The sequence below is a fragment of the Ornithorhynchus anatinus genome, chromosome 20, assembly GCF_004115215.2.
Source record: "Ornithorhynchus anatinus isolate Pmale09 chromosome 20, mOrnAna1.pri.v4, whole genome shotgun sequence".
Taxonomy (NCBI): domain Eukaryota; kingdom Metazoa; phylum Chordata; class Mammalia; order Monotremata; family Ornithorhynchidae; genus Ornithorhynchus; species Ornithorhynchus anatinus.
Window position 1 is genome coordinate 13,009,012 of NC_041747.1, and position 23,998 is coordinate 13,033,009.

Here is a 23,998-nt window from a genome sequence, read left to right on the forward strand (position 1 = left end):
TGAGGCACAGAGAAGTTAAGCGGCTTACCCAAGGTCACAAAGCAGACAAGCGGCAGAATCGGGATTAGAAATTTCCTCATTCTCTGTCTCTCCTCACTCTGTACACTCTGTCCCCTCCTTAATAACCGTGATACTTGTTAAGCGCTTACTATGTACCAAGCACCGTTTTAAGGGCTGGGGTAGATACGAGTTAATCGAGTTGGACTGTCCTCCATGGGGCTCACACTCTTCATCCCCATTTTACAGAGGAGGTAAGTGAGGCCCAGAGAGGTGAAGTGACCGGCCCAAAGTCACACAGCAGAGAGGCGGCGGAATTAGAACCCAGGTCCTTCTGATCCTCAGTCCCGTGCTCTCTCCATAGAGAAGCAGCGTGGCGCAGTGGAAAGAGCAGGGGCTTTGGAGTCAGGGCTCATGAGTTCGAATCCCAGCTCTGCCACTTGTCAGCTGTGTGACTGTGGGCAAGTCACTTAACTTCTCTGTGCCTCAGTTCCCTCATCTGTAAAATGGGGATTAAGACTGTGAGCCCCACGTGGGACAACCTGATTCCCCTGTGTTTACCCCAGCTCTCAGAACAGTGCTCTGCACATAGTAAGCACTTAACAAATACCAACATTATTATTAAGCCACACTGCTTCTCCAAGTCTGTAGCAGAAGGCCCCCCTCCCAGGGTGACGATTTTTCATTCCAAAAATCTGGGTTAAAACCAGAAAGGTGACGTACCATGTTGTTTTCCAGATTCTCCCCATCTTTTAACTTTACAGGATCAATTTCGCAAGCTTTGTGGACTTGGCAGATCTGTAGAAAATATTGGAAACCATTAGCATTCGTGTCTGTCAGCAAAGATCAAAGGGGGTCTTTTTTTCTTAAGCCTGGAACTATGGCAGGCTAAAAAGCTTACTCATACCGAACAATCAATACATCAGTGGTATTTATTGAGCACTTATTGTGTGCAGAGTGCTGTACTGAGCGCTTGGGAGAGTACAAAACAATGGAGTTGGAAGAATGAGACTTGCCAGCCATCAGGTAGCAACAGTCAATATTTCCAGTTCTCCAGGGGGACCTGGTCTAAAACTTGAAAAATACCAGTCAACCAATCAATCGTATTTATTATTATTATTATTACTAATAATAATAGTATTTGTTAAGCGTTTACTATGTGCCAAGCCCTGTTCTAAGCACTGGGGTAGATAGAAGGTAATCAGGTTGGACCCATTCCCTTTCCCACACGGGGCTCACAGTCTCAATCCCCATTTTACAGATGAGAAACTGAGGTCAAAAGAAGCAGAGTAACTTGCCCAAGGTCACACAGCAGACAAGTGGCGGAGTCAGGATTAGAACCCATGACCTCCTCTCTTCCAGGCCCACGCTCAGCCCACTTCGGCATGCTGCTTCTCAGCCCTCTAATTTAGTGCTTTCCATGGGCAGAGCACTGTACTAAGCGCCACGGGCAGTGTGATATAACAGAGTTGATAAGCATTTTCTCTGTCTGCAAGGAGCTTACAGCTTACAGGTCACTGGTAACAGATCAAAACTCGTTTTGGAAGTCTGGCTTCTTTGCCTTCCTCAACTTTGCTTCAGATCTGATGAAATCGAGTTGAGCCCGACACCTGTTTGAACCCCTACCGTGAAAGGCTGAACAGCGTGGCTCAGTGGAAAGAGCCTGGGCTTTGGAGTCAGAGCTCATGAGTTCGAATCCCAGCTCTGCCACCTGTCAGCTGTGTGACTGTGGACAAGTCACTTAACTTCTCTGTGCCTCAGTTACCTCATCTCTAAAATGAGGATGAAGACTGTGAGCCCCACGTGGGACAACCTGATTCCCCTGTGTCTACCCCAGCGCTTAGAACACTGTTCTGCACTTAACAAATACCAACATTATTATTATTAACTGAATTTCATCAACGTCCACACGAGGATATCATTTAATCGGCCGTCTCCTGGGAAAAAGGGTCACCTCATCCAACTGTTCAGAGGGGAAATGTTCCTGACAAGGCACCGCAGCTGACAGTTCGGGACAGAAAGTGCTGAATCACTCGGAACGGAAATCTGTGGTCTAAATGTCTCACTCAGTTATTGGTCTCAAAAGAGAATGGTCAGACTGTGCCGGACGGATAGCAGAATGTCACCACATCACAAGCGGAATCAGATATCTAGGAATAACCACACCGCTTCAAAAATAGAGGACGAGTAGGAACTCTTATTTGGGATAGGCAGCTTTTCCTAGAGTAAATCTGACTTCTATCTTCTCTGAATAAATTACTTATTTACTCATATAAATGTCTGTCCGGCCCCCCCGGCCCCAGGCCGTACGTTCATTATGGGCAGGGAACGTATCTGAAAATTATGCTGTACTTTACTCTCCCAGGTGCTTAGCGCAGGGATCTATCTGCACATGCTAAGTGCTCAATAAATACGGTTGATTGATTCTATCACCCCTTATGCGCCTCCATTTTATGATGGTCTGTTGAAACGAAATTTCCAAAACTCAAGATCACAAACACGAGATCCTGGAAAATGCAAATTCTCATCACCATTTTTTCATCACAAGTCGACAGTTAGGGAACTGGAGGTCCGCTTCATGCCCCAAATGCAATTCTCTGTGAGAAATATCATCTCCAGCAAATTCCTCCCCACTCAAAGAAGCCTAAAACTTGAAGAAACCGACAATCCCAGCCCACCAAAGATGGTTTCGGCTAGCCCTTTCCTAATCTCAGCTCGAGAATTGCTCTTACCTCATCTATTATTGGCTTTAGGGTAACTTGAAGGTAATGCATGCCTGCAAGTTTCATCGTCTCATCAATGCACTTGGACGTTAATGAGTTTCCTCTGAAGATGGTGTTCGGATCTCTGGAAAACAGGAATTTGTTTTGTCATTTCATCGATGCGTAAAAACCCGCTAACCTCCAAAAATAAAAGGAGAATTTTAGGAGGCCAGAAGCTATTTCCGGATGCTCATTTGTTGACAAAGGCCCAGAGTCAAATATTAGTGTGGGTTTTTCAGATTATATTAAAAAAAGGAGGAAAACAAAATGCTGTCTGAAGAACCATTTCAATTGGATATTCTGCAGGGGGATGCTGCGAAATCTCTTCAGGTCGAGCGATGCCTTCTAGACATCTCGGGGAAGGTTAGAACATTGACCTTTGCTAATTTATCAAACTCTCCTTCCATTGGGAAATTGATTTTGGCGAAGACACTGGAGTTAATTAGAGTACCCAGGTTTTCTATCGCGCTTTGATTCTCAACCCGCTCGCACGTTAATTAACTCATCTTTGCCCTCCGGCAACACTGCGAGGTTGACAAGGAAAAGCAGGTATTATTATTTCCATTATGCGAATGTGGAAGCCGAGGTACAGGGAAGGAAAACTGAGGCACAGAGTGATTCCTTGCCTGCGAAATCCCACCAGTTTGGCAGAAAGAGAGAGGAAGGGCAAACCAGCTGGTCTGGAACTCCCCAGCTGGATCGGCAAAGATGGATCAATCTGGGACCGAGGCTTAATTCTACAGAAATGACGCTCAAAGGGAGTTACGGCTGTCTTTTACCGACTGATCCGCAGCTGGCACCGGTCAATAGCTGGGGCTTTTCATTCCATCCCAAGAGAGCCCCAAAACAGAAGTGAACGATGCTGAAAAACTAAGCTCAGTCATCGGCTCTAAAACACCAGCTCCCTGTACCCCTTTCTGAGGGCATCCCGAGATTTTGCACGGTCTCGTGGATAGTGCACAGGCTTGGGCATCAGGAGGTCCCGGGCTCTAATCCCGGCTCCTCCGCTTGACTGCTGTGTGACTTTAGGCAAATCACTAACTTCTCTGGGCCTCAGTTACCTCATCTGAAAAATGGGAATTGAGACGGTGAGTCCCATGTGGGACAGGGACAGTGTCCAACCTGATTAAGTCTGTATCCACTCCAGCATTTAGTACAGTGCCTGGCACATACTAAGCGCTTAACGAATACCACCACCATTTACCGGCCAAATAACTGACGGGTTTTTCTCTCAGGAGACCCTCTTGATAACCAGCTTTTCATTCATTTATTCCGTTGTATTTATTGAGCGCTTACTGTGTGCAGAGCCCTGTACTAAGCGCTCGGGAGAGTACAGTGTAACAATTTTTTGCTCTCCAAGGCACAAAAAGCCATGATCAAGATTCTGACAGGTCTGAAAGATTCACTCCGCTAGTTATACACGGTTCAAGACTTTCTAGTTTCCAATTTCAAACTGACGGCCTGAGCAGAGGAACCATCGAGCCAGTGCCTCGGCACCATCCGCGTCCCCCCCCCATCCTGCCGGTCGTGTGCCCGCCCCCTCCGACTTCTTCGACGCTAACGGGGGCGTGGGATCGACCCGGGGGCCGGTGGCTACTCACTGGGTCCTCCTCACTTCCGCGTTGGCGATGGCGCTGATGAAAGGCACGATCTTGCCGTAGTGGAGGAACAGCCGCACCAGGGGGATGGCCGCCTCGTGCTTCTCGCGACAAACTTCGCCCAGGACGTGGGCAGCCGAGGCCGAGACGGGCTGGGGATGGGGGGAGGGGAGGACGGCGAGACAGTGAGAGAGAGAAGCTGGGCCTTTTGAAAAAGGCTACGCTCCCCAGAGGTCGATCCCGCCACCGGTGCCAGTGGCGAGCGAGGGGTCCACAGGCCGTACCCCCGAAAACGGCCGTGGTGGCTTCTCATTTCTAAGCCAGGCTGGCCCACGGTAGCTTCAGTCACCAGAGGGCAGCAGGAGGACGCTTAAAAGCCACGACACCGGGACGGAATCGACCCCTGCGACGTTACCGACACCCACGGCTTCGCGGGTGAGAAAGGGGACGAAAATCTGTCGGTCGGTATTCCCCCCGCCACTTCCCCTTCAGCGTGGTGCCTCTCCCGAGCCACTCGAAATGACAATTTCCGAGCCAACGTTGTCCCCCTCGGCTGCTTATGAAAATAAATTGAAAGGAACCCCACTGAGCTCACATACGGAATTAGGAAGTCGATACCCATTACTTGCGGGTTCTCCAAACGGTTGTAACTGCAGACGGATGGGGTGTGTCTTTCCGGCGGCCAGAACGGGGTGATAAATATCTCCGGGCCCGGGCACGGAACCGAACCAGTGGGAAATGCCCCTCTTTGTGAAATTCACATATACTCGAAGGACGCAGCCGAGGTGTCGGACGCTCGAGGCTCACGCTGCTTCTTCTCACGCTTTCCCTCTCCTCCAACCCCACCGACCTTCGTCAACCTCCTCCCCTCTACCCACCCACCGACGAGAGCGATTTCTCAAGGTCACCGGCCGGGCCTAACAAGCGCAGTACCTCAACGTCGGCCGATTTTAACAGGAGGTCTCTGAGAGAGCTGTAATAGTCTGAGGAAAAAACATGGTCCTCTGTGTAAACCACATTTAACCTTAAGGAACCAAGGTCATCTGGTTTCAGCGACTTGCTGCCGTTATCTCGCGGCTGCAGGAAATACCTGGAAAGAGCACATGGATCAATGGTTTCCCCCTACCAGCCAGATGGTTTCTTCGGTCCTGAAGTCATAATGATGATAATAACAATAATGACATAATGTTAGCTATTAAGAGCTTACTATGTGCCAGGCACTGTATTAAGCGCTGGGGTAGATAGAAGCAAATCGGGCTGGACGCCCTCCCTGTCCCATATGGGGCTCACAGTCTCAATCCCCATTTTACAGATGTGGTGACTGCGGCACAGGGAAGTAGAGTGACGTGGCCAAGGTCACAAAGCAGAAAGTGGTGGAGCTGGGATTAGAAGCCGTGACCTTCTTACTCCCAGGTTTATGCTCGATCCACTACGCCATGCCGCTCTATTTCCACTCAGGGGGTGGTTCACTTAGAAATACCAGGTGGCCTTATGAGAAGTTGCTTGATTCCTCCCGATCTGATTCCTTTGCTGAAAAGGTTCCACTCTTCCCTGGGAACTTGGGATGGGAGAATCAGAATCCTTCATAATTATGGCAAACACACACACAAATATAATCCCACATACCCCAAAGCTAAATGGTCAGTTGCTAAAAATGGGGATTTCCTCCAAGTGGCACTGCAGATGCACTGTGGGCTCCATTTCAACAGAACTAATTTCTTCTGAGCTCCAAAATAAACTGCGATAGGAAATCTCATCCAAGAATAATCACCGAGGTATTTGGGGAGCACTTACAATGTGCCAAGCGCTGTACTGAACGCCACGGTAGAGATAAGATAATCCAGTCGGACACAGTTTCCGTCCGACACTGGGGTCACGGAAAATTTACAGTACTAGAAATGTAGGTTGTCAAAAAAAGCCAACATTACTCTTGAGAAAGATTTTCTTTTTGAAACCGCTAGCACCGGGCTCAGCTCTCTCACCCACAGGGCACCCATGTTAAACGCCAGACGAACAAGGGCTGGGGCAATTCGGGTACCTCACCTGCAACGCGGATAAATCACGGGGCATTGAAAGAAAAGATTGGGACGAGAGAAGGAGGCAAGAGAAACTGTTTAAACTTTCACAGGTAGGAGTTACCATGCTTCGTAAGAATTGGACTGTCGGAGAACCTTCAGAGGAATTCTTAGTTCTCCCAGAAACTCATCTCCAAACTTCAAGTTACTGGCATTCCAAAGGTCAATCCTGGAACAGACACAAATCAATAAGAAATAACAGACTCTCTGTTTCGAGGCGGAAATCCTGCAGAACGCTATCGTGCGATCTTGTGACTCTCCTATCTAGCTTCCTCGGAGGGATCGGAGCAAATCAGAGATGAGAGAGCGGGTGTGAATCGATCAATGGTATTTACAGAGAGCTTACTCCGTGCAGAGTACTATCCTCAATGCTTGAAGTAAAAGAGCCGGAGAGTCTTCTCTGGAAATCTCGGGAAACGGGATTGGGTTTCACCGGGAAGACTGAAAGGTTTTAGGGGTTTTCCCGGAGGTCGATTTGGGTGTCCGCCCCATCCACACAAATAGACCTCACGGGATTCTTTCCGAGCGGCACAGTTCTACGGCCCGGATCGGCGGCCGATATCTGGAACTGAACATAAGCTTGAAACAAGGTGACCCTTTGCTTGTGACTGCCCTTCTGTCCCTATCTGTCATTTATTTATTTCTATTAATGTCTGTCTCCCCCTCTAGACTGTAAGCTCATTGTGGGCAGGGAAGTTGTCTGTTTACTGTTATACTGTACTCTCCCAAGTGCTCAGTACAGTACTCTGCATACAGTAAGGGCTCAATAAATATGACTGAATGAATGAACTAATGAAACAGCGTGGGTAATCGTCGCTATTAATTCCTGAAGATATTAGGGGTGCTCAGAGCAGAGTATAAACTTCAGGTCCCACAGAGAGAAAAGTTTTTATTCTGTCACCGGCATCTCTGAGGCAGCTTCCCCAGTCAACGGTTCATTCATTCAGATTTACTGATTGCTTACTGTGTGCAGAGCACTGTACTAAGTGCTTGGGAGAAGACATTACTACAATAAATAGACACTTTCCCTGCCCACAACAAGCTTACAGTCTAGAGAGACCTCAGGTATATATAGATGTGTATATATCTATAATTCTATTTATTTATATTGACGCTATTGATGCCTGTCTCCCCCTTCTAGATTGTGAGCCCGTTGTGGGCAGGGATTGTCTCTACTTGTTGCTGAACTGTACTTTCCAAACGCTTAGTACAGAGCTCTGCACACAGTAAGCGCTCAATAAATACAATTGAATGAAGTGACATGACGTGTCACCTGGGAGAATTTAAACCGACCAATCCCAAAATGGTGAGAGGCTGAATCTCTCTCAGGCTAGTTGCCACCAGTAGCTATGATACTGTCCACTCCCAAGCGCTCAGGACAGTGTTCTGTGTGCAGTCGGTGCTCAATAAACACCCCTGATTGGTTGGTTGGTTTCTCCCCCGCTTGGTTTTCCTTCCTCTTGGCTCCCACGCGGGCCCACAGAAGATGTCGGGCTTTAACAGCTCAGTCCCTGAACTCTTCACCCAGAACCTTCGAGTGCCAAAGGAAGCACTCGCCATTCGCCTTCAGCCACATGGCCCGACAAACCCCACGAGGGAAGCCAAAGTGCTTCCTGCAGAGGAAGTGGGGGGGTGGGAGGCGGGGAGGTCCAGTGCTCTGCAAATAGCAGGCAAACCGCCATGCTATTTTTGCAGAAATCATGTTCAATATCATACCACCCTACCGCCATCTGCCCTCTTAGTCTGGTTCCTTCTGCTTCGAGAGTAACTCTCTGCCGAGCACTTTCTAAGTGCTTAGTGTTGAGGGGAAGCAGCGTGACCTAACAGATAGAGCCGGGGCCTGGGAGTCAGAAGGACCTGGGTCCTAGTCCCGGCTCCGCCACTCGTCCGTTGCGTGAACTTGGGCAAGTCACTTCAATTCTCTGGGCCTCGGTTACCTCGCCTGGAAAATGGGGATTGAGACTGTGAGCCCCAAGTGGGACAGGGACTGTGTCCAACCTGATTAGCGTGTATCTAACCCAGCCCTTAGAACGGTGCTAGACAAGTAGTAAGGGCTTAACAAATATCATCGTCGTCATTATTATTATTAGGGGGCTTTCACGGTTCTAGGTGCTCGGGCCAGATAGCGACCTCGCTTCTTCAGCTGCCGGACATTCCATTCTCTGGCCAGGAGAATTATGGATAACAGTGGGTGGTTGGGGGGCAAACAGATGTGAAGGATGTCGCGGCCCACCTTCAAACTCTACGGCGCCCAGAGCGTTAAAAGAAATAGACGTCTGGCAAACGACAGAAGCAGAGCCCTGGATTAACACCAAGAGCCATTTACCTTGGAAGACTATTTCCAGCTCTCAACAACGAGGCAGGTTCCAAGCTGCCATATAGGGAAAGTTTAGCCAAAAGACCCAGACATTTAATAGCAAAACACTGAGCGGCTTCTTAACCGTCGGGCTGGGATTCCCCCACCTCGTCTTTCTTTTCCCAGAGAACTGTGACCCTGTGGAGCTGCTTGGCTTTCTACAGATGAGAAGAAGCTGCAGGCTATAGACGTGGAAGCCATTTTAAGCAGGGAACTGTCCTTTCCTTCGGACGGTCCCAAGTGAGAACTCGAAACTGAAACTGGAAGAGTCTGAAGGTGCCCAGACCCAGAAGCCTGGCCTTCTGTGGCAAATTCACAACGGGCGATCGACCCAGGGTATGTCTACGGAGCTGATAGTCCTACCCTTCAAGGACTTGGCGGGAGAAAGATGGGGAAGCAGAATCGTGCGGCTCAGACTTGCCCACGGGTGCGGAGGGGAAGGGTCTGAGCATGGGGCCGGGAGTCAGGAGACCTGGGTTCCAATCCCGGCTCCGCCACTTGCCTGCTGCATGACCCTGGGCAAGTCACTTTGCTTCTCTGTGCCTCCGTTTCCTCATCTGTAAAATGGGGATTCGATACCTGTTCTCCCTCTCCCTTAGACGGTGAGCTCTATGTAGGACAGGGACTTTGTCTGACCGCTCATCTTTTATCGACCCCAGTGCTTAGCACACGGCTTGGAACAGAGTAAGTGCTTAACAAATCCCATTATCGTCAGGTGCGTGGAGAAAAACACAATCTTTTGCCTTCCATCTGCTGCCCCTGATCTCATTACAATATCAACACTTTCTATAATAATAACTGTGGTATCTGTTAAGCGCTTACTCTGTGACACACACTGGGTTACATAAAAGCTAGCGAGATGGGACGCATTCTCTGTATCATACAGGGCTCAGTCTAAGGGGGAGGGAAGCAAGTACTGAATCCCCATTTTTACAGATGGAGAAACCGAGGCACGGAGAAATAAAGCAGGCAAGTGGCGGAGTGGGGATTAGAAGCCAAATCGTCTGACTTCCAGGCCCGTGTTCTTTCCACTAGGCCACACTGCTTCTCTGCTGGGTTCCCGAAACGTTTCCACGAAGTCTGCCTTTCCTTTTTCTCTGGAATCGTGGAGGCTTGAGAAATTAGCAACAGAAGACTCTCTTTCTTGGCGGGGCTTTCTTTACTAATATGACAAATGTTTGTTGTCATTGTACCCTTTTGCATATCCTCCCATCCAGGAGTCTGAAAGTTCAAAAGAGTCTCTCCCCGAATAAGCTGCGGGCATGTGTTCCTTGTTAAAGGCAAGGTTTTCGTTTCAATTAACATTTCCGAGCTCGGTGCTCTCGCCAGTCTTTTGGCCATACAGGGAGGGAGGATCCTGCGATCCTGCCAACGTAAGAACTCAAAGGAAGAACCCAAACGTCAATTCACTGGCAGCCAAAAGTTTACTGGCATTTACAAAGCCCACAGAAAGCGGAATGTTTAACTCTAGATGGGTTATTTATGTCTCTGAACGTTCCGTGTTTTTTGGGAACTGGTCTCCTGGATCCTCGGCCTTTTAACGTCTTCTAGAGTCTGGGAAAAGACACGATCGATGTGTACAAAGCCACAAAGGGCAGAGCCAGGGCCAGCGCCAAATTGTGGTTTCCCCAGTCCCCTGGAAATACGTCTAGGAAGCCTCCATGGAATCTTGAGGGAGGTAGGTTCCAAACAAATCTAAGGAAACACTTCTTCATACGTGGCGCACAGGGAATTTGCACAGATGGGAAGGTGGGCCGTTAGAAATTTTCATCAGGTTCCAGGGATGTTGGGGCCAATTCACAATCAGGTGGTTCCCTTATGAGTTACTAGAAAGAAAGGTTAGGGGCGGAGCGGGGAAACGTTACAGTTAGGGAAAGCAGTGTGGCCTAGTGGATAGAGCATGGGCCCGGATGTCTCAGAGGACCTGGATTCTAATCCTGGCTCTACCCCTTGTCGGCTGTGTGACCTTGGGCAGTTCGCTTCTATTCTCCTCCTCTGGAAAATGGGAATTAAGGCTGTGAACCCCATATGGGACTTGGACTGTGTCCAAGCTGATCAGCTTATATCTACCCCAGAGCTTAGAACAGTGCCTGGCACATAGTAAGCACTTAACAAATAGAGATACTGGGATGGATGTCCAGGTGGGTAAATATCGCATGGGTCCTTGAAGCGTCCAACTGACACTGGTCTGCCCCAGTAGTGACTTTTCTTATGTTGTCTTTTAGGGTCATTACTGTCTAAAAACACAGTTTGGGAAGCTCCTTAAATTGGATAAATAATTCTAAAGTAGATAGGAAGTCAGCAGCCCAAATCTCTGGCCAGAAAGTCAAGAATGGAAATATCCTGGCTTTGAATAATCAGACTTACATAGCAAGTGCTCAGTAAATACCACTGACTGATTAATAGCCCGGCCCTTGGAATAAAGATTCTGATTTATTTATATTGAAGTCTGTCTCCCCATCTAGCCTGTCAGCTAATTGTGGGCAGGGAATGTACTCTCCCAAGCACCCAGTACAGTGCTCCATATAAGGTACACGCTTGATAAATACGATTGATGATGAGGATTCATTCATTCAACTGTATTTATTGAGCATTTACTGTGTGCAGCACTGTACTATGCGCTTGGGAGAGTACAATATAACAATAGACACATTCCCTGCTTGAGACGGTCTGCACTCTTTGTGGAAACCTTTGCATGTCTCATGCATTTTTCAGGTGCCAGCCGAGTTTCAGGACCTTTAGCGACCTGCTATGTGGCAGGTACCCCTCCTTAATTCGGTAGAACTCGGGGACACGGACAAGAGAATCGGCTCGGTGTCCACGGCTTCTCTCCCTCACCCCAAAGTCTCCCCTTGGTGTCTCGCTGGGGCCTGAGGAAAGAGTGAGGAGGTCACAATCAGTTGGCAACGGACTCCGAGAGACAAGGCAGCCTTAGCCGAGTGCTAAAACGACGCCGTCTCTATGACAACATGCTTGATGGAAACAAGGGAGAGGTGAGCGCAGAAAACTAGCAACAAAATCGCTTCCATGTGGACTGATGCTTAACATTTTCCAAACATCCCGGGACTCTGTGGAGGAGGGAAGGGCCATCTCCATCCTGTGGCTTCAGCCTCCCTCTCCGCTCTTCCACGAGCAGTCGTTAGTTTATAGTAGCGGAAGCGGAACTTAGACGAACCCCACTCTGCATCCAAGGAAGCGGCGTGTGAAAGGATGCCTTCGTCTCAAAGTGCAATTAGCCGTCAATTGCTGCCTAATTCCTCTGAATTCCATCAGAACCGAACTGGTCTCTCTGAAACTGCTGTTGGGATCCTGGCATGAAATCACGGTGGAGTGGGGAGGGAAGAATCTTATTTCTTTTAAAACCAGCTGCCCTCACCAAAGTGTCGGGGTCGGCCAGAACTCCCGAAACTAAAGGGCTAATTGGAGAAATGGTGAGCGTAAGAGATTTAGTGGAGATTTACGTTCTAATTTTCAAATTATGGAGTTCTTGGGCAAAACAGAGCCTCAGCATCTGAACAGAAAAATGGGTTTGGGTTTTGGGGGGCAAGGGAAAGGAAGCCTTGGGGAAGTGAACCGATGACTCAACTTTTCCCCTCCAATAATCTTCCCCCATGATTGCTACGGCCCTCTGTCGTCTTCCGCGCGAACATCCAATGCCTTAAAAATCTGATGCTCAAGAACTCCCCCAAACTGGGTGGAGGGAGTGAAGGAGGAGAATTGGGTGGGGGGCGGGGAAAGTCTGACTCACCCTCCCCAGAAAGGCCCCAACCGGAACAGCAGTGTAGAATTCTGCTGCTTCAGTTTTCCCCTACCACTTTGAAATCTCTCGAGGGTACCCCACCCAGTTTGAGAAACCACAAAATTGTCTCTCTTCCTGAAGCTAAATGGTCCCCAGAGTTCGATGCCACTTCAGAAACCCTCTGCAAAAGGCTCCAGTGAAACAACCCCACCCAGTCGCCCAACAAACAGGAACAAACCCCAACGAAAATGGCAAGGCGAAAAAAAACATTCATTTCCTACCTGATCTCAAGTTTGTCAACATCCTCTTCTTCAAAGTCAAAGTGGGATTTTTTGTTGTAGCTGCAGGGTCTGGTCACCTGATCGACCACAGAAAACACAGACGACACGAGGGAGAGAAAAATGGCAGATCACTCAACCTTCCTTCGTAGGCAAACATGTGCGCCCCAGGAGGCATTCAATAAACGGTATTTGTTCAGCGCTTACTATGTGCCAGGCCCTGTTCTAAGCGCTAGGGTAGATACCAGGTTGGACACGGTCCCCGTCCCCACCGTGGAACTCCCAGTCTTAACTCTTATGCTATATATGAGTACTGAGGCCAAGCAAGTGACTTGTCCAAGGTCACACCACAGACAAGTGGGCTTGCTTGTCTCAATCAAATACTACTAATCGATTTGCTGTCTGGCCCCTTCCTCTGATCTGATCAAACTCCAAAATTCATAGCGAGGAAGACTTTAGTATCAAGGGGTGGAAAAATCCCCTCTCCCTTCTTTTCAATGGGCTGAATTTCTTTTTAAAATTCGCGTAAAGCTCTCTTCCTAAAGAGGACTGGTCATGACGCCCATCGCGATTAACCCGAGGGCTAAACTAACTAGCTTCCATGGATCTCGTGTGAATGCAGCTGAAACCAAAAGACCGTATAGCCTGGTGGATAGAGCGTGGGTCTGGGTGCCAGAAGGACCTGGGTCCTAATTCCGTCTCCTATCTCTTGGGTGACCTTGGGCAAGCCGCTTCACTGGGCCTCAAGTTTTTCATCTTTAAAATGGGGATTGAGACTGTGAGCTCCATGAGGGACACAGATTAGCTGATTAGCTAATTAGCTAAACCCAACCTGATTAGCTTGCATCTACCCCTTTGTTTAGTACAATGGTTGGCACCTAGTGAGTGCTTAACAGGTACCATAAAGCAACCACCGGTGGAGAGGTGGAGACGTTCATCCTCCATCAGCAGACAGCTCTAGGCACTGGGTCCCAGGTGCTTTGTTGGGGACTTGATCCTCACGTTCCTCAGTTCCAGATCAACCTTTTCTGATCTTTAGATCCTCTTTCCTGTCTCCCTCCTTCCCATCTTGTCACTTCCTTGTGGCCTAGTGGCTAGAGCCCGGGCCTGAGAGTCAGAAGGACCTGGGTTCCAATCCCGGCTCCGCCACATGTCTGCTGTGTGGCCTTGGGCAAGTCACTTCACTTCTCTGGGCCTCAGTTCCCTCATCTGTAAAATGGGAAATAAGAATGTGAGCCCTGTGTGGGACAGGGACTTTGTCCAGCCCGATTGTCTTGTATCTACCCAGCGCTTAGTGCAGCGCTCGGCACATAGTAAGCACTTGACAAATACCGCAATTATTATTATTATTGTCTCACAAATCTGGACAGTGGACACCAAACCAGGACCAACCACAAAGGGACTCAGGGGAAGTAGTGGGGCGAAGCAAGACCTCCTTAAACTAATTGTCAACAGATTGAAAGCCCTGACACCTTTCTCCCTCACTGAGCTGTGGAGGATTAACATTTTCTTGCTAAAGTGTACGAAGTCCCAGAGGTAAAGATGCGCTAAAAATGAAATAAGCAGTCACAGCTGTCCCTGGGGTACAAAAACCACATCTTGGATCTCACAAACACTGACTTTAAAGGCAGTGTGAGCAACTCTAGGTTAAAGACATAGGGGGCAGGTAGTTTTTAATTGTAAACTAGTTTAAGATTAGTTTGTCTCAGCATTGCCGGAGAAACAAAAGTTTTTTTTTTATCTTTTACCCCAATGACAAACAGAAGGAAAGGGTACCCCACCCATTGCGATAACCACAGAGCCAAGTGATAAATGAAATGTATCTGCAGAGCTATTTCTGAAACCACTAAACACCTCACCCTACAGCAGATTTAAAAACAAGAAAACCAACTTAGAGTTCTGCGAGAAATTTAGACTTTTCACTTCATCGACTGCTGACGATCCCATGCCCTTTAACGTATTAATTCAGTTCGCTCACGAAAACGCAAGCAAATGTATAGATTCGCTTTGAACTGTTTTTCCCTGCATTTTTGAAAATTGCAGATTGAATCCTGAGGTGCTCAGAGATGGAAGGAATTACAAGCACAGTCTGTCACGGTTCAGAGTGCCTGGAATCAGAGTCCCCCGATTAGACTGTAAGCCCGTCAATGGGCAGGGACTGTCTCTGTTGCCAAATTGTACATTCCAAGTGCTTAGTACAGTGCTCTGCACATAGTAAGTGCTCAATAATGAATGAATGAATGGAACCAAGCCACTTGAAGAGTTCAAACAATTATATTTACTGAGCGTTTCTTACTCTGCGCAGAACTCTGACCTAAGCGCTAGGGAGAGAATAACACAACAATATGGCACATTCCCTACCCACAATGAGCTTACAAGTCTAGAGGGGGAGACAGATATTAATATGAATAAACAAATTACAAATACAGTATATATATGTACTGTGTGGGGATGAGAGGGTGATGCAGAAGGCAGTGGGAGAAAAGGAAAAGAGGGCTTAGTCAGGGAAGGCCTCTTGGAAGAGATGTGCCCTCAAAAAGGCTTTGAAGGCGGGGAGAGTCATTGTCTGGCAGATATGAAGAGGGAAGGTATTCCAGGCTAGAGACAGGATGTGGGTGAGAAGTCGACAGCGAGACAGATCGAGATCGAGTAGGTTGGCAATACAGGAGCAAAGTGTGTGGGCTGGGTTGTAGTAGGGGGGTGGTGAGGTAGAAGGGAGCAAGGTGACTGACTGCTTTAAAGCCGACGGTGAGGAGTTTCGGTTTGATGAGAAAATGCATGGGCAACCACTGGAGTTCTTGAAGAGTGAGGAAACATGGAACTGAACGTTTCTGTCGAAAAGGGATCCGGGCAGCAGAGTGAAGTATGGATTGGAGTGGGGAGAGACGGGAGGTCGGGAGGGCAGCAAGGAGGCTGATGCAGTAATCGAGGTGGGATAGGACAAGCTCTTGGATTGACACGGTAGCAGTTTGCGGAGAGAGGAAAGGGTAGATTTTAGTGATTTTTTGAAGGCAGAACCGACAGGATTTAGTGATACACTGAATATGTGGGTTGAATGAGAGAGGAGTCGAGCATAATGCCAAAGTTGCGGGCTTGTGAGACAGGAAGGATGGTGGTGCTGTCTCAGTGATGGAAAAGTCAGGGGGAAGACAAGGTTTGGGTGGGAAGATCAAGAGCTCTGTTTGGATATGTAAAGTCGGAGGTGACAGCAGGACAACCAAGTAGAGATATCTTGAAGGCAGGAAGAAATGTTAGACTGCAGAGAGGAGAGAGATCAGGGCTGGAGATGGAGATTTGGGAATCATCCGCATAGGGTTGAAGCCATGGGAGCGAATGAGTTCTTCAAGGGACTGGGTGCAGACAGAAAACAGAAGGGGACTCAGGACTGAACCCTGAAGGACTCCCACAGATAGGGGATGGGAGGCAGAGGAGAAGCCCACAAAAGAGACTGAGAACGAGCGGCCAGAGAGATCGGAGGAGAACCGGGAACCGACGGGGTCGGTGAAACGGAGGTTGGATGATGTTTCCTGGAGAAGGGGGTGGTCGACAGTGTCGAAGGTAGCAGAGAGGTCATCTTTAGGGCTGCTGATACATTGGACTGTATGCCAAGCCTCAACCCAGGCAAAGTAAGAACAAAGCCAGATGGCATACTGGGAAGACCAATGACCTGAGAATGGTGAACACACTTTGCCTCATGCACAAAGTGTGACCTGAGCCTTAGCTCACCTGGGATTGACACTACCTGAGGGAGAACAGGGATTGAATCTCTATTTTATAGATAAGACCCACAAAAGTGAAGTGACTTGCCCAAGCTCACCCGGCAAGCAAGTGGTGGAGCCAGGATCAGTCTTCAGACTCTCAGGCCTTGCTGATCCTGAGGGCGAGCCCATATTATCCCTCCAGTTTGAATGGTATCCGTAAACTCCCTCTAGACTGTAAACTTGTTGTCGGCAGGGAGTGTGTCTGTTTATTGTTATACTGTACTCCTCCAAACGCTTAGTACAGTGCTCCATACACAGTGAGCACTTAATAAATATGACTGAATGAATTTTCCAGCATGAATAAACATGCCACCCCTTTCAGAACTGTACATCCAAGCCCTCCTTCATCCTGTCACCCTTCTCGAAGCTTCAGCCACTCCACGATGGAACAAGGCCTTGGTCTCCGGAAGATACGGACGCATTTGATGAAAAAACTCTTGTTCTTCTATTTCCCAGAAGGGGTGGCATCAAAGGAGGGAGAGGGAGGTGTTATCGTATAAGGTGAACAGTTAATAGGGATGGGAAGAGGGCCCGGAATCAATTTCAATTCCAATTCCTGTAATCCTTCCCTAGAATACTTGGGAACATTCCCAAGTATCATCTTCAGAGGAAACACGTGCAGAGCCCACGTTAAGAGAAGCGGCCGTGGCTTATTAAACAAAGCACAGGCCTGGGAGTCTCAGAGGGCCTGGGTTTTAATCCCGGCTCCAGGTCTGCCTCTGTCAGATCTGCATCTTCCCCAGTGCTTAGAACAGCGCTTAGAGAAACAGCGTGGCCTAGTGAAGAGAGCACGGGCCCGGGAGTCAGAAGGACCTAGGTTCTCATCCCGGCTCCACCGTTTGTCGGCTAAGAGACCTTGGGCAAGCCGCTTCACTTCTCTGGACCTCAAGTTATCTCTTCAGTAAAATGGGGTTTAAGACTGTGAGCCCCATGTGAGACACGGACTGTGTCCAACCTGATTAGCCTGTATCTACCCCAGTGCTTAGTACAGAGCTAGGTAGGTGGTAAGTGCTGGAATGAGTACCACAATTATTATTATGATGAGGAGGAGGAGGAAAGGGAGGACTGAGGAGAGCGGGAGGAGAAAGAGGAGAGGAAAAAAAGGAGGAGGAGTGGGGGAGGGGGGGAAGAAAGGGGAGGAGGAGGGAGAAGAGGAGTGAAAGAAAGCTGGGAGAAGGGAGAGGAGGGAAAGAAGTACCACAGAGCCTGAATACTGCCCTGAGATACTGCTCTACCCATCCTGAGACACTACTAATCAATGGTAGTTATTGAGAACTTCTTATGGGCAGAGCACTGTAGTAAGCGCTTTCACTCTGCCAAACTATCCCCACCGTCCTCTCAAATGCCTACCTCAAAATAAAACACTTCATCGAAATGGGGGTTGTTGGTCTTCTTTTTGACTTTAGTCTTCTTTGCTTCTGACCTGGAATAAAGAGAGGGGTCAGAGAGGAGGAAACCACGACAGCCTTATTTAACAAAAGTTCTTGGCCCCCTCCAAAAAATGACAAAAGACCCAAGGAACTGGTTGCCTTTTGTTTATCTCATAAATATTTGTACGTGTCTGTTACCTCCAGATGGTATGTAAATCAGGAACCTACAGTGAGCCAAAAATACTTGACGTGAATAAAAATATTTGAAATCTTACAAATAGAGCCGTTTAAAAGGGGTAAAGGAAGAAGTAGAGGAAATTCAAAACCACTCTAACCCGATTCCTACCCTCTAGGCCTTCCTCTGGACAAAGCATTGTTCGCAAGCTTCCCACAACATGTGGGAACTTCCTTCCACTGACAGTGACAGTGAAAAAGTAGAAATAGAAAGAGAGCGCGCTCCCTAAAGAAACTTGCCTGTATGGACCAGCCAAAGTAACCGTAGCGTATGGATCACACTGTCCATTCACGATTGGAAGTCCTTGGCATTCTAGAACTCTGCACCCAGAAAGAGAGAGATCATAGTTACTATTATTGTTATTTTTTATGCTATTTGTTAAGCATTTACTATGTGCCAGGCACTGTACTAAGGCCTGGAGGTTGGACACGGTCTCTTGTCCCACACGAGGCTCACGGTCTTCATCCCTATTTCAGAGATGAGGAAACCGAGGCACAGAGAAGTGAAGATCATGCAGCAGACAAGTGGCAGAGCTGGGATTAGAACCCAGGTCCTTTTAGCTCTCAGGCCCACGCTCTACCCCCTAGGCCATGCTGCTTCTCATGACCATATCGGGGTGACCCTGAACCCCAACGCAAGAACAAACGATCACCAAGCCCAGCTGCCACTTGAGGAGGGCCAACAGCCTTTGTCGAAACAATCTGGCTGTGCTTTGTGGGAAGGACAAGTCTTGGACCCTAAATCAACACATGAGGTTACAGCGGCGTCACGGCCCGGTAGGTCTTTGACAGACAGGGGATCTGCTCTCAGAAGTTCCCTAGCCCTTATCACCCGTCACCCTTCTTTGCCCCCACTTTTACTTGAACTTGAAACACAGAACTGGCCGCAGAAATTTCAGGCTAGATGGAGGAATTTCTCCTCTGTTATCCTAAAAGAAGGAAATGTCCTGTGCTTGATCTGTAGAAAGACAGCAAAAAATCAAATAGGAGGAGGAGCAGGATGAGGAGGTGAAGGAAGAGGATGAAAAGGAGTTGGTGGAAGAAGAGGAGGAGAAGGAGAAAAACGAGGAGCAGGAGGTGGAAGAGGAGAAGGTGGAAGAAGAGAAGGTGGAGAAAAAGAAGAAGATGGAGGAAGAGAAGATGATGGAGAAGGAGGAAGTAGAGGAGGTGGAGAAAGAATCCTGTTTCTTGAGACCCCACTGAGCCTCTGTTTAATTTAACTAATTAATTACGTTATTTGTTAAGCACCGAGGTGCAAGGTAATCCGAATGGACACAGTCCGTGACCCACATGGGACTCCCAGTCTCAATCCTCGTTTGACAGATGAGGTAACTGAGGCACAGAGAAGTGAAGTGACTGGCCCAAGGTCACAGAGCAGGCAAGTAGCAGATCCAGGTCCTGGGACTCCCTAGCCCGTGCTCTTACCACAAGGCCTGTGCAGATGCGTTGGACGGTTGCAACTTAAAGCCCCAACCCTTGCCCTTTGCCACCAGACTTGTTGAACTCTGAACCTTGTCTTTTAAATTGTTTTGGGATTAATATTATATCACTTTTCCTTCTGTGCTTGTCGCCAAATCCTTCTCTGCCTTATTCTTAGCAAGTGATTCCCTGTAGAGCCAGAAACCGTATCTACTTCTCACTAGTGTATTTTTCCCAGGGCTTCGTACAGTCTGCCCAAAGTAGGGACTTAATATTACTACTATTAGAAGCAGCATGGCCTAGTGGGAAAAGCACAGGCCTGGGAGTCAGAGGACCTGGGTTCTAATCCCAGCTCCGCCACTGGCCTACTGGGTGATCTTGGCCAAGTCACTTCAATGCTCTGCCCCTCAGTTACCTCGTCTGATAAATGGGGATTAAGACCGTGAGCCCCCTATGGTACGGGGCCCATGTCTGACCCGATTTGCTTGTATCTACCCCAGCGCTCAGTACAGTCCCTGGCACACAGCAAGCGCTTAGCAAATAGCACCATTACGAAAGGGGAGGGGGGAGGAAGAAGCGGAAAAGTAGCAGCAGGAACACAAGTGGTTACCTTTGGCTTCCTTTTTCTCTCACATTCTACCTCCCCTGGGTCTTCACCCCGCAAACACTTCACCCCACCCCATTCAGCTTCATCTTCAATTGCTTCCCCTACTTGGATATTATTTCGGTGGCTGTTTCCCCTGCTAGACGTAAGGTCTTTGAGGTTAGGGATCATGTCTACCGACTCTTTTGAGGACTCTGAATCACGGGGAGAAATTCTGCTCCTCTAGCTGCAGCTGCCGTCTGACTTTCGCTGTCACTCCCGGCTCTGCTGTTTGAAGAAGCAGCGTGGCCAAGTGGATAAGAGCCCGGGCCTGGGAGTCAGAAAGACCTGAGTTCTAATCCCAGCTCTGCCACGCTTGTCTGCCGTGGGACCTTGAGCAGGTCACTTCACTTCTCTGGGCCTCAGCTACCTCATCTGTAAAATGGGGATTAAGACTGTGAGCCCCATGCGGGACAGGGACTGAGTCCAACTTCACAAATCTGTATCTACCCCAGCGCTTAGCACAGTATCTGGCACAGAGTAAGCACTTAAATACCACAATTATTATTACTACTATCATTATTGTTAACGTTTGGAGTGCTTCACTGCTCCTAATGTGTGTGTCTCCAGGGCCCCTCCCCCAAGTCCACTATGTATTTATAGATTCTGAACCTCGAGGGACAGGGGCCGTGTCTACTTCCTACCTGTATGTTCTTTCCCAGTGCTTAGTACAGTGCTATGCCCACTGTAAGCATTAAATACATATAATTTCTACTACTAATTCTCATCAGCGGTTGGTACAGGGCTCTGCACGGAGTTAGTATTCAGTAAATACGATTCCCCGATTGCTCAGTCCTTGTTTCCCTCCTACCTCCATCTCACCTATTTTCTGCTATAGGCCTGGAACTCCCTCCCACTTCATATCCAATAGGCGATCACTCTCCCCACCTTCCAAACCTTATTAAAAGCACAACTCCTCCAAGCAGCCTTCCCTAAGCCCTCATTCTCTCTTCTCCCACTCCCTTCTGCATCACTCATTCATTCAATCGTATTGATTGAGCGCTTACTGTGTGCAGAGCACTGAACTAACCACTTGAGAGAGTACAATACAACACTAAACAGTGACATTCCCTGTCCACAATGAGCTCACAGTCTAGAGACGGGGAGACAGACATCAATACAAATACATAAAATGACTGATAAATATACAAATGCCGTGTGGCTGGGACGGGGGGAAGAACAAAGGGAGCAAGTCAGGATGACAGAAAAGGAAGTGGGAGATGAGGAAAAGTGGGGCTTAGTCTGGGAAGGGCTCTTGGAGGAGATGGGCCTTCAATAAGGCTTTGAAGGGGGGTGGGGGACAGTAATTGTCTGGTGGATTTGAGGAGGGAGGGCGTTCCGGGCCAGAGGTAGGACGTGGGCAGGGGTCTGCGGCGAGACAGGCCAGATGGAGCCACAGTTAGCACCAGAGGAGTGAAGTGTGCAGCGAAGTTGTAGAAGGAGAGAAGTGAGGTGAGGTAGGAGAGAGGGCAGGTTCCTACTTAGATTTGCACCCATTTTTGACCTCCCTTTCAGTCCCACAGCACTTATGTCCCTATGTCCCTGCTGACTGGGGTAACTCCAGGCCTGCACCCATCCATTCCTAACAGGAAGACTGAAATTCCGGTAGGCTGGAAAGGTTGGGTGGGGTGGGAGGGCAGAAGGGCAGAGGCCCCAAATTCAAGGCTTCAAACCGGGAGGAAAGGGCCTCAAGGTCCACAGAGGCCAGAACTGCTCCAAACAGGCAGGGTTTGCTGCCTCTCTCACCTACTTCCCCTCTAGACTGTCAATTCCTCGTGGGCGAGGAATGTATCTACCCACTCGTGTTGCACTGTACTCTCCCAAGCGCTCAGTAGAGTGCTCTGCACACAGTAAGCGCTCAATCCTCAAGGTATTCTCAAAGGCAGGCATCATGTCTACCAAATCTGAGCTAATTTATGCCCCCCTCAATAAATACCATTGACTGACAGAGAAGAACTCTCCCAAGCCCCTTCCACTTAAACTCTTGGGGGTGTTCCCCCTCTCTACTAAGCCAAACCCATACAGGCTCCTGCCTTTAAAGGCATTAAGAAGTCTTGGGGAAAAACAAAGCACAAGTTAGAATACAATCTGTGCTAATCTCAATCATAATGTTCTCACAGTGGAGGGAGTTAATTCATTAGCAACCTAACAGTTTTATGAGTCAATTATAGCATAGCTATAAGACAATGTGCAAAAAAAAAATCAAATGCAGTTCCTGGTTCAGACTACCAAATGAAATTTTCTTTAGTCAAAGCCCAGAGTGAAGACAGGTCTAAAATACTTAAAGAAGCCAACACTCGATAGGTCACAATGTATTCTGAATAATTCCATTACCTGAATCTCTGTAAGTTATTAATGGTCTTTACTGAACACTTAATGTGTGCAGAGCACTACAAGCAAGTGCTTGGGAGAGTAATAATAATAATAATATGGTATTTATTAAGTCCTTACTATGTACCAGGCACTGTACTAAATGCTGGGGTGGATACAAGCAAATCGGGTTGGACAAGGTCCCTGTCCTAGGTGGGGTTCACATTCTCAACCTCCATTTTACAGATGAGGTAACTGCGGCACAGAGAAGTGAAGTGACCTGCCCAAGGTCACACAGCAGACACGTGGCGGAGCCGGGATTAGAACCTAGGTCCTTCTGATGTCCAGGCCCGGGGCTCTATCCACTAGGCCGTGCTGATGCGTTTAGGCTCTGAGACACCCCATGGCAGAGGATAAAGCAGGGGAAGGAGACGTGGTTTTGATTCTCAGGGTCATTCCTGCCCAGCTATACCCTTGGGCCAGTTACTTAAGACCCTTCCCACTCCCCCATAACCATGGACCCCCGCAGGGAAATGATAGGAACCACAAGATAACATCTTCACAAGACTGTGAAGTGCAGATGAAGGGGATAGTATAAATCTGTTCCGAGATCCTCCGATAAAATGCAGCTACAGATGATAATTATTAACAGTACTATTATGGATTGCATAAATGGGCATTTTGCCCCCAGATGCCTCCCTTTAAAAGCCTGGTTTGCCTCTGAATTTAAGGATATTAAAAATGAATTACACTACAACGTATCACTGATTGAATGAATGAGTTAATTAATAATTCAGCTAGTTCTTTTTCTTGATTTCTAGTGCCAAGCGGAATCTCCACTGGGTTCCCGATGGTGCTGGAAGCTCTGAAAAGGTCATTTAACTGGGATTCTAATCTGGGCTCTGCCACTTGTCTGCAGTGTGACCTTGGGCATGCCACTTCACTTCTCTGTGCCTCAGTTCCCTCATCTGTAAAATGGGGATTAAGCCTTTGAGCCTAGTGTGGTATAGGGTCTGTGTCCAACCCAATTACTTTGTATCTACCCCAGTGCTTAGTACAGTGCCTGGCACATTGTAAGTGCTTAACAAAAACAATTATTATTATTATTGTTGTTATTATTACCATTGTTTCCCCTCTAGACTGTAAGCTGGTTTGGGCAGGGAATGTGTCTGTTATATTGTTTTACTGTGAGCTCCCTCTCGACTGTGAGCTTGTTGTGAGCAGGAATGTGCCTGTTTATTTTAATATTGTATTCTCTCAAGTGCTTAGTATAGTGCTTTGCACAAAGTAAGTGCTCAATAAATATGATTGAATGAAATCAATAAATGTGCTCTCCAAGCACTTAATACAGTGCTCTGCACACCATAAGCGCTCAACAAATATTACTGACATCAAAAAACGCAAACTCCGCTGATTCACTGCGTCGCAGGCCACGAGACAGTTTATTTCTCAGTGA

At 48.1% G+C, this 23,998-nt stretch overlaps 1 protein-coding gene across 3 annotated transcripts in view; it reads right to left on the reverse strand.

The window, feature by feature from the left end:
- The window catches only part of RASA3 (RAS p21 protein activator 3), a 172,204-nt gene that overhangs the window by 18,598 nt on the left and 129,608 nt on the right, over positions 1 to 23,998 (reverse strand). For all 3 annotated transcript variants that reach the window (XM_029048305.2, XM_029048302.1, XM_029048303.1), the window contains exons 6-13: positions 18,411 to 18,491; positions 17,917 to 17,989; positions 12,809 to 12,885; positions 6,497 to 6,601; positions 5,291 to 5,447; positions 4,361 to 4,509; positions 2,730 to 2,844; positions 721 to 795 (exon numbers count right to left, since the gene is read on the reverse strand). In XM_029048305.2, coding sequence (XP_028904138.1) covers positions 721 to 795; positions 2,730 to 2,844; positions 4,361 to 4,509; positions 5,291 to 5,447; positions 6,497 to 6,601; positions 12,809 to 12,885; positions 17,917 to 17,989; positions 18,411 to 18,491 — 832 coding nt within the window. The remainder of the gene's footprint in view (positions 1 to 720; positions 796 to 2,729; positions 2,845 to 4,360; positions 4,510 to 5,290; positions 5,448 to 6,496; positions 6,602 to 12,808; positions 12,886 to 17,916; positions 17,990 to 18,410; positions 18,492 to 23,998) is intronic.